This window comes from Trematomus bernacchii, unplaced genomic scaffold, assembly GCF_902827165.1.
Source record: "Trematomus bernacchii unplaced genomic scaffold, fTreBer1.1, whole genome shotgun sequence".
In the NCBI taxonomy this organism is placed as follows: Eukaryota; Metazoa; Chordata; class Actinopteri; order Perciformes; family Nototheniidae; genus Trematomus; species Trematomus bernacchii.
The window spans coordinates 26,701,910-26,712,613 of NW_022988043.1; the positions used below are offsets into that span (position 1 = coordinate 26,701,910).

Consider the following 10,704-nt stretch of genomic DNA (forward strand, 5'->3'; position numbering starts at 1 on the left):
GAAGATGATTGGTTCTTGCAGAATTTTCCTACCGTTGTTATGGAGATCCTGTATTTTCTGATTTGGAACTGAAATACAGTCCAGGTTGGTGAGTCTCTCTGTCTCGGGCCCACAGAAGCTGGACCCTCTGGACTCTGAGGACCCTCTGGACCCCCCCTGCAGCCACTGCTGCTGCACCTCCAGCTCTGAAAATAAGGATAACACTTGATGGTTTCAGAGTAAAATATTATATTTAATGCATGCATTAAGGGAAATAATATTTAAAAGAAGATGCTTTTTAATGTAGATATTTTACACCTGTTTCTAATCTTCGCAGACCTTTGAAGTAATCAAAATATAAAAACTAATTTAGATTATTAATCTGAGCTGAAACGTGTTACCATGGCAACATATTTATCTTGGGTTTTAAGATCTTAATACTTCAATCTCAGGAATCTACTTCAGATTTTCTAAATAGTCTTTGAAGGTAGGGTCGGTAATTTTGGAGAAAACCAGCTCGAGTGCGCTAGAATTTGAAAATACACAGCCGGAAAAAATCTGCCACTTCCTCACAGAGCTCCTCCTCCAACACACACGAACGCGCACATGACCAATGAGGGCACGAGATAAATTTGTGCACAGATGGAAGGCTGACAGGCAGGTAGGCCATCCAATTATTTTAGCCGGGCCGGCTCAGATGATTGGTCGTACTTTTTACAGTACTACGGCTTCCACAGATTATATTTTTTTATGGATTTTTTGTCAAAGCATTTAAGATATTCATTGCTATTGGGATGTTAAGAGCATTCCATGGAATATAACAAAAAGTGTATCTCGAGCCGGTTTCTCAAACTTACCTACCCCACCTTTAAGTACAATAACAAGATAAGAAAAATGTGACACCAAAAGAGAAAAATCGAAGTTTTAGAAGTTCCATCATGAACAAAGCTGCACAATGCAAGTGCTGTGGTATGCCCGATTTCATTAATGTGCACGCACGCACGCACGCACGCACGCACACACGCACGCACGCACACACGCACACACACACACTTATCATCACTGATAGACCATACGGCCAGATCTACAAAAGTTAAACCCATGCTGTATTCAACTGTTTTGCTTTAAAGCCCAGATCTTAACTTGGATACTGATATCGAACAACACCTGGAAAATAAGTGTATATCCAAAAACAAATCCCAATGTACTCTATATACAATATATTTTTCATTTGGTTAACTCTAACTCTAACCCTAACCCTAGCAATACCAATCAGTATCTTTTTTAAGGTCAACGGTTCTTCTGGCAGCTTCAGTGCAGCTGGAGCCTCTTCATGAGGGTCCAAGACCAGGATCGAAATCAGCCCAAATGGGTGATCCCGTTCTATCAAAATGTCCATGCTAGATTTGTTTAATCTTTTAGTATGTACGGTGTGTGTGTGTGTGTGTGTGTGTGTGTGTGTGTGTGTGTGTGTGTGTGTGTGTGTGTGTGTGTGTGTGTGTGTGTGTGTGTGTGTGTGTGTAGGTGTGTAGGTGTGTGTGTGTGTGTGTGTGTGTGTGTGTGTGTGTGTGTGTGTGTGTGTGTGTGTGTGTGTGTGTGTGTGTGTGTGTGTGTGTGTGTGTGTTTGTGTTGGTGACTCACTGATGTTGGGTCTGAGAATGGTCATGTGATCAGTCTCTGCCATTAAGCTGGCACTCAGGCTGGTCACCATCTGGTCAATGGTGTTGACCACATCCATGGGTCCGTTCACCACCTGAAACACACGGAGCAGCTGCACCTCAGCAGAACTTACCCACTCTGCCCTGCTTGTAAAAGCTGAAGAGGTACATTTCAAAATGACTACTTAAATGCCACACAATGAGAAAATGCTTTCAGCATCTTTTTCTGCGGAATGCCAGCGTCTACACACAGTTTGGCTGAAGAGGGCACACACAGTTCAATGGATTGGCCTATAATGATGGGAGCAATTGTGGAATTTGCCATTGTCTGTTTTGAAACCCCCTCCTTCTGAATTCAATATGCCCGTCCAAGAGCTGAGCCTTGGAGACAGAGGTGGGAGCCGAGCGGAGGTTTGTGGATGTGTACGGCCACAGTGTTTCAGAGTGCTGCTCATTCACTGAGGCTGCCTGAGGTGGCCTTGGAGCTCTGAGAGGCCGGGGGGGAAGGGAGCTATCTGTCTATCTATCTGTCTATCTATCTGTCTGTCTGTCTGTCTGTCTGTCTGTCTGTCTGTCTGTCTGTCTGTCTGTCTATCTATCTATCTATCTATCTATCTATCTATCTATCTATCTATCTATCTATCTATCTATCTATCTATCTATCTATCTATCTATCTACATTCTGTTATTGCCTGTAGAATATACTATTTCACATTTAATATGTACTGTTATTCCCTATTTTTCAGAGAGAAATCGTCAAAATTAGATTTAGTTTATTGATCTATGATATGTTATGTTAAATGAATTGGTGTAAAGTTACTACGTACATTTACTCAAGTACTGTATTAAGTACAATTTGAGGTAATATTTTTGCTTATTTTTACTTCTGCTTCAGTACAATTCAGAGGTAAATCTTGTACTCTACTACATGTATTTAATACCTTTAGTTAGTTTGCACAATTTGATTAATGTGGTGAAATATAATCAACACTAAACACAAACATATGATTTATATTATTCTGATTTGGGCCGATCTGCTTACTTTTGGTACTTTTAGTATATTTTGATGCTAGTACTTTTACTTGAGTAACGTTTTGATCGCAGGACTTTTACTTGTAACAGAGTATTCCTACAATCTGGTACTTCTACTTTTACTTAAGTACTAGATCTGAGTACTTCTCCCCCCTCCGGTGTGAATACAATATACAAACTGCACAGATTTGTAAACTCACGCGTCAGGGCTAAAGGGTTTATGTGCTACCTCTTTGATGGCCTGCCACTTGAGGGCGTTGTCTGCGCTGATGATGCTGTCCGCCACGCTGATGAAGTGCTGGCTGAGCTCCTGGATGGAGGTCTCCTTGGTGGGGGGCTGTGTGGGGACGTCAGCAGCCAGAGACAGCAGCTGGATGAGGGACACCATGTCCGCCGGCTGCAGTCCCTCCTGCTGCGTGTCCTGCAGGGCCTGCACAGAGACCTCCAGTAGGGCGGACACCTGAGACAGGCTGCCCCGCCCCGACGGCTGCTGCCCCAGCACTGCCTGGGGGGGGGGGGGGGGACAGAAGGATGTCTGTTTTTGTGTTCATCATACATCAACTCCAAAACCTGTGTATTTATTTCATTTTGGATTATGAACATTAGAGTGTTCCATCTCTTATTAATGGATAGTATTGGGTGTATTTGATAACATGTTGGTTGTATCATTTTTCATTTCTGTTTGGGAGCCGTTAACTTGTAACTGTCGACTGTCATGAGACGTTTGTCGTGTTTTATCTGGCGAGACAGCTGGGGTTTAAGGCACATTTCATCATATAAAACCTGGCCCTTTAAACAGTTGTACAGGGAATCAGGAGTCATCAGAGGGGCAGCATATCATTTTGGGATTTGTGCTATTAAAGGTGGGGTATGTCATTTTGGAGAAACCAGCTCGAGTGCGCTAGAATTTGAAAATACACAACCGGAAAAAATCTGCCTCTTCCTTCAGACTTCCTTATAGAGCCCCTCCTCCAACACACACGAACGCGCACATGACCAATGAGGGCACGAGATAAAGTTTGTGCACAGATGGAAGGCTGACAGGCAGGTAGGCCATCCAGTTATTTTAGCCGGGCCGACTAAAATGATTGGTCGTGCTTTTTACAGCGCTACGGCTTCCACAGATTACATGTTTTTTATGGATTTTTTGTCAAAGCATTTAATATATTCATTGCTATCGGGATGTTAAGAGCATTCCATGGAATATAACAAAAATTGTTTCTGAAATAAATGACATACCCCACCTTTAAGTGTTATATGCAATCAACAGTCTGTTTTACATTATTACACATTGTTAAAGTTAATCATTTATCAGTATTTTTATCACAAAAGCATTGTCATTTTTAGTCATAAAGCAAAACAAACCCCCTATTGTTTTTAAATAGAAGCCAAAATGTAGCTTCTAATCAACATTTTGGTATCAGCATAAACTTATAAAATGCTAAAAACCCATTCAACTCTGTCAGATTAACTTAAACTTTTAAATAAAGCAGAATGATGTGTGCCAAAACAATCTATGGCTCTTTGTTAGGTGAGGTTAACAGATAAATAATGGTTTGACAGCAAAGATCCTTGGAAGATGGAACATTTAAAGCAGTGAAATCTTTAAAGAAGTGGAGGAGAGTTTTTGTGGATGAAGATGTAGCGTTGTGTACCTGGCTGTGGTTGGACAGCTTCATCAGCTGGTTCATGAAGGCTGTGGGCTGCGAGGTCTGAGAGTCACTGATCTGCTTCATCTTCAGGAAGCGCTCTGTGCCCAACACAACGAAACGTTAGGATGAAATGATGGCAGGATGCTCGGCTGCTCAGAGAACTCTTCAGCTGGAAGAGTTCCACCCTGAGTCTCTGAACATCCTGAAAAAACATAAAACTCCCAACTGAGCATGTCTCTGACCCCGCCTCTTCATGTGTACAGTACTATTATCTCATCAGTCAATCTAGTGGATATGTATTAATTGCTTCACATCACGTACGCAAACATCATCTTACAGTACATCCAACATTTTCAGAGTTGACTTTATTTCCCTTCAAGTGTTCCTGTGCATGGGCTGTTATGGGCAGACTTTTTAACATTTAATTACAAGGGCTGAATGCTAGCCATTGAGTTAGGTAAACACTTAAAAACTTTTTTGACATGTTACTATTGCATTTGTACATGTGGTCAAAAGTCAAAGTAGTCGAAACTGCTTTAGAAATATCTGAAATGTCATAAAAGATATCAGAAATTCCTTCTTAGTAAGAAAAAAGGTTCAGTCGAAATGTAATGGATAGGTTTCAGATATCAATAATAGCATTTCCAATATGTAGCCCAAATGACCCATTCATTTCAAATATGTAAGTCATAGATGATTTGTACAATTTTGACAAGATAATAAATCTCCTTTTTTGATATATAAATTCAATTTTGACTAATAAAAGGAATTGTAAATTTCTTGAGATATAAGTGCTTCATATGTTTGCTAGTTACAATCGTATTCTAGATAACTGTTTTTAAATTATAACTGGTGACAAATTCAAGCTGACATATCAGTTACATTTAACATTTCTTTATGATATCTGTAATGAGGGATGAATTCTACAATGAAAACTGCAAATAATAACAGTGGAATTGTTTCCACTAGTGAGAATTGCATTTTTTATATCATTGTTCTTTCTACAAGTCATAATATATTATGGACATGATTTGGAACTACAACATCTTTCAAATGGAATTACTGTACTTGAGCATTACATAGTTGTCATTAAATCTTCCATCAGATATACAAAATAAACATTTCAACTGGCAGAAAATCTTTTGGTCATATCAAGAATGAACATGTTTACAAGTATGAAATAATTGTTAGATATTAACTAGATGTTAACTAGAATCGCTACTATTTGGAAAATATGAATATGTTGACTTCTTGGAATTCTAACTACTCAAAAAGCTATTTTGATATCTACAATTGCTGTTGGTATAAGGATAGATTTGAAAACGTCTGCCATTGTGTTACAGAAGGATTATAAAAAAGCAAACATGTCACCTCAAGGCGTCAAGTCAGCTGACTACGCCTGTTTCTTTAAGTGCTGAGCAATAACTGAAGGGGTGTCTAGAGGACGAAGATTTAAGAGACTTCATTTAAAAAGTGAGGGGGAGAACGTGTTAAGGAGACTTTAGAGCATAATACATTTTACAGTTGAGTGTGAGAGTTACAGTTAAGATAGCAAAGAAGTCTTTCAGAAGATTCATTGTATTATTTTTTTCATTGTTTTTCTTTAGAAACACGGACTGGAATACATAAAATATTAAACAACTGAACAAATTAAATGTTTTTGAGTTTGGTCAACACTCCCTGTGGGAATAAGGTTGCATTTTGGGTAGTGGTGGTGTCAGTATTTCTGATACGCAACGAGTCAACTGTTCTGCATGGGTACAGTCCATACTGTTTGCATGCCTTGTCTTTAAGGTTTGCAGGAAACAAATGTATTTACTGCTGTAATAACGTATGGAGATGCTGAGGTAAGTAAAGTACATGGCTGCAGGGTTTGTCAAATCAATCACCTAATACAGGCTCCACATATAGTGATTACCTTTAAGTCAATATTCACCATTACTAACATTAATAAAATAAATTAGAAGTCAAATCCTGATATGTTCTGGTGTGTCTCCGCTCACCTCTGCTGCTCCGGCAGATGAATGGCAGTGGATCAGAGCAGTCTGTCAGGCCGAGGAGGGGGGGCTGATCTGAGCCGCCCTGCAGGGTCCTGCAGCCCTGCAGCTCCATCTGCTGGTGGACTGCTGCTAGCACGGTGACACACATTACATTACATTACATTACATTACATATCATTTATCCGACACTTTTATCCAAAGCAACTTACAATAAGTGCAAAAACCATAAAGAATCAAACTCTGAACAACAAGGAAAGTGTACGCACAAGAACACAAGAGTCAGCTCTATTATATGTTAATGTCATCAATGGTGAAAAGTATCAACAATGAGATCAAATGAGATAATGAGATACAAATTAGATTTGAATAAACATTGTGATTTGAAATTAACTTTAAAAACAACTTTAAGCTTGAGTTGTAATCGTACAAAAAAAAACCCTGACTGCATGGATCTTAAGAGAGTAATATAAACTGTGACAGTGGGGGGGTTATTGTTCACTCCTGCACGGAACTCTTTCCCTGCACTGCCCCTCACTGCTGGAGCTGTGGGAGTCCCCCCCATTCAGCGCCTCTCTGCCCCTCTGACTCACCTCACTGCCCTTCATCCTGCGGCTCATTCTAACACTCTCTAGCCCAGGCCTCTTTAGGGAGGAATCTATCAAGAATGACTTGAAAAGTAAGAGACAGGCAAATAATAAGAACTAGATAAGAAATGCTATGAAGGCCGCCGGATAGCTCAGTGGTTAGAGTTCACATCCCATATATGGTCACTGCTGCTGGTAAGCCGGATCGAACCTTGAGCCAGCTGAATAACTCATGGAATGTCCTTCCATCCGTCTCCTTTTCAACAGAACTCCAATAAAGGCCCTCTGGCCCAAAATTACCTTTATATATAAAAAAGAAATGCTATGAACATATACTGCTGCAAGAATACATAACTACATATAATTAAAGCAAGAACATAATACACACATTTTGATATTAGAGAGGACATATTATGTTCATGTTCAGGTGTATATCAGTATGTAGTGTCTCTACTGTGACATGTCTCCATGCTTTAATGTTCAAAAAGCTCTTTATTTTTCTCACTCTGCCTGTGCTGCAGCACCTCTTTTCACCCTCTGTCTGAAACCAGAGCCCAGTCTGCTCTGATTGGTTAGCTGGCCGGCTCTGTTGTGATTGGTCAACCACTTAGAGATGTCCCGCCCCTTAGCCTTTTCACGTACAATGTGTTGGAGAGTTATTGATCATGAAAGTGTTCTCAAAGCTGGTAAAGGTGCAGCTAGTTTGAATGACTTTGTATACTGCAGGGTAGCTTGTGGATTTACTCCAGGTGGAACTAAAGTCTGATTTAACACTTGATTATATTTCACATCATTCATCCACATCTGTAAAGTAACTAAAGGTATTAAATACATGTACACTATTTACCTCTGAACTGTAGTATGGTAGAACAAAGTAGCAAAGTAGCATGAAATGGAAATACTCAAGCAAAGTACAAGTACCTTATAATTATACTTAAGTAAAGTACTTGAGTAAATGTACTTAGTTACATTACACCACTGAGTAAGGTTAACCCAGTGCCTCGTTTCCAAATGAGGCAACATTCAGACCAACATAAGTGCTAGAATAGGTTTCCTCATTCTTCAGAATGACACAGCCTGGCTTTAAAAGCAATGTTTTGTCGACAAACAACACAGTGTCGACCGGCAACAAAGTTGAACATGGCTCAACCTTAAGCATGTGCTACATTAAACACATCCCCACAATCGATTAGAATAAAAGGATGATTTTACCTCATACATAGGTGTTTTTATTTTCATGTTTCCTTACAGAATTATCTGTTAAAAGTGTTAGACTGAGCATAAAAACGTCAGGATGTAGGCCAATCCCAAACCCAAAGATGAGCAACTCATAACTTGCAGTATAAACACAAAGTGTTGACTGCTAGCAAGATAGCCTGTTCCTAAATAGTTTCACTCAGTAACTTTTAGGCTGGTATTTCTGCGGTCTCTACTGGAATGATTGGTAAAAAAAAAAAGCTCCTTCCTTTAATATCTTGAAGGACTGCTGTAGGAGATTGATTGAAAGGACCACTGGTTGACAAAACAAAGCAGATAACCAAGCCACATGGTTGAAGTGACCTAGCCGCTAGGTGGCTAGCACATGGTTGTGGAGGAAGAGAGGATGAGTTTTTATCTGCATTGTTTTAGTATCACCCAGCCACTAACCCAGCGGATGGGCTGCACTAAAACTACCCATGATCGTGTAAATAACGCAATAATGTAAAAGGCACCAACCAGCATGATCAAACCACTGTGGAGGTAGGTTATATGAAATATCCCAGCAATTCTTAGTGTGCATGATGACATTCTAATTTAAAAGAGACAGCCTCTGAAATGAAACTGAGCATACAGAATGTGATCTCACCTGGGCAAAACAGAAGGGCCTGTACCTCGCTCACCACTGGGTGGCTGCTTACGTGCTCAAGATTCCAACTAAAAAGCAGTTCCTGGGTTTTGGAGGAACATGCGCTGAGGGCACGGACATGCCTTGTTTCCAGAGACATATTCCAAACATTCAGGTCAGTGATATTTCCAAAAAAAGGCTCTGTGAAATTCCCACCAAATGAATCTTGATCCTGACCCAGAATAAGTATTCCATCACCATAGATGTTCCTGGAGGTGTCTGAGCCTGAGCCCATGTCCTTCTTGTCCCCATCTACATAGATAGCCCAGTGGCCGTTGCTAAGGCGCCATGTGACACAGATGTGATGCCAATTTCCGTCGTTGGGGAAGGATGCCTTATATGGCAGGTGCTTCCCGTGGATGATGAGAGCCAGAAGGATGCGTCCCTGCATGTCCACTTGGCCTCTCAGCTGGAACTCATTGGTGAACACAGGTGCAGCATAGGAGAAGATAGTGGACACCTCATTCCACTCTGGGTTCCACTGAACTCGAACACACACACTGATGGAGGACAGGGCGGGAAAGGACATGTTGACACGAGCAAAGCCCTCACGAGAATCTCTTGGGAAGTTTAGAGCTGGGAACTGTAAATCTAAAGAAAAGCCGGGAAAGGTAATTGATCAAATTGTTTTTGTATTTTATTTGACTTTATTTGATTTGTAGCGCCAATGATTACACTCACACTGTTTGGAGAGGGCCAGAGGCTTGGAGGCTGCCTTGGCAGGATCTCTGACCCAGACAGGCGAGCGATGTGCGGCCTGCTGAAGCAGCTCCAAGACCCCCCCTCTGTCCTCTGACTGCTCCACAGGCACAAGGGAGCTGAACTGGCCCCTGCAGAATCTGTCTGCCCCCGAGAAGTCCAGTGATTCATTGACCAGGTGGAAAGCCCAGTTAGAAGTTAGGAGGAGCAGTTTGGATTGTTCTGGAAGGTCACAAAAAAAAAACAATCACGACAAGCATGAATTAGAAATAGTGATGTTTCAGTCAAATAAGTGTTGATTTTTTGATGAAGGAAAAAGAGAAGTCAATAGCACAAAATAAAACTGCTGCCCACTAAATAGCCCCTAAAAGTGATTAACAGTCTCACCGTGTAAATCCCCAGCTCTGTCTGGCCCAGCATGTGTCGGCTCACTCTCACATACCACCTGCAGGAGAACATGTTTAGTTAACTATAGTATTTTAACTTGGCTAAATACAGTTATCAATGCTGTATTAACATATTCCAGTAACATATTCAGTTGATGTACTGAGTAGCTTTTTTTTTTAAACAATGAAATGTTAATAACACGTTAAAAATGTACTATTTGCAAGTCTCTGGTGAACATAGTATAACATTGTAATTACCACAAAAGAGAAAAGCATGAGTCCAGTGTGCAGAGCTCCAGTCATCTCTAAGCCAGTGTAGTCTCCAGCTAAAATAAACCGCTGAACTTATTTAAAAAATATATTTCCACTCGATCCAGATGTACGAAAAAACAAGTTATTTTCCTGAAACATTGCACTCTCCCCATTTTCCTCTGAAGCAGCAGAGAGTCTCTTTGAGTAATCTGTGAACAGACTCCATGTTCAAACCCAATTCTGGTCCTGACTCCTCATCCACCGCCTTGGGTTCAATATCCAGCATATCCAGCACAGTTCTGGTCTCCTGACTGGGAGAGTGCCAGCGATCCCAGTGCGTCTGTCCAAGTCTCAGTCTGTCTCCTGCCTTCCTTCAGACCCCCAACCCCTCCCTCCCTCTTTAGTACCCTGAAGCCATCTGCCTTTGTCATGCAAATGCCGTAATTTTTTAAAAGAACCCTACTTACGCAAGCAGTGTCAAGCATTTGGCACAGAGAGTTCATCAAGGGCAGCAGGGCGGCAGACATTTTTACCACATTCTCCTTCGTTATGCCTTCTATAGGACTCTCTTAAGTTA

At 40.9% G+C, this 10,704-nt stretch overlaps 1 protein-coding gene across 1 annotated transcript in view; it reads right to left on the reverse strand.

Moving 5' to 3' along the window:
* The window catches only part of adgrd2 (adhesion G protein-coupled receptor D2), a 35,125-nt gene extending 24,658 nt beyond the window's left edge, over positions 1-10,467 (reverse strand). Inside the window, exons 1-9 of the mRNA XM_034117670.1 lie at positions 10,134-10,467; positions 9,877-9,934; positions 9,472-9,711; positions 8,752-9,381; positions 6,325-6,447; positions 4,325-4,419; positions 2,899-3,174; positions 1,621-1,732; positions 33-185 (exon numbers count right to left, since the gene is read on the reverse strand). Of these exons, the coding sequence (XP_033973561.1) occupies positions 33-185; positions 1,621-1,732; positions 2,899-3,174; positions 4,325-4,419; positions 6,325-6,447; positions 8,752-9,381; positions 9,472-9,711; positions 9,877-9,934; positions 10,134-10,178 (1,732 nt within the window). The 5' untranslated portion in view covers positions 10,179-10,467. The remainder of the gene's footprint in view (positions 1-32; positions 186-1,620; positions 1,733-2,898; positions 3,175-4,324; positions 4,420-6,324; positions 6,448-8,751; positions 9,382-9,471; positions 9,712-9,876; positions 9,935-10,133) is intronic.
* Positions 10,468-10,704: the final 237 nt, after the last annotated feature.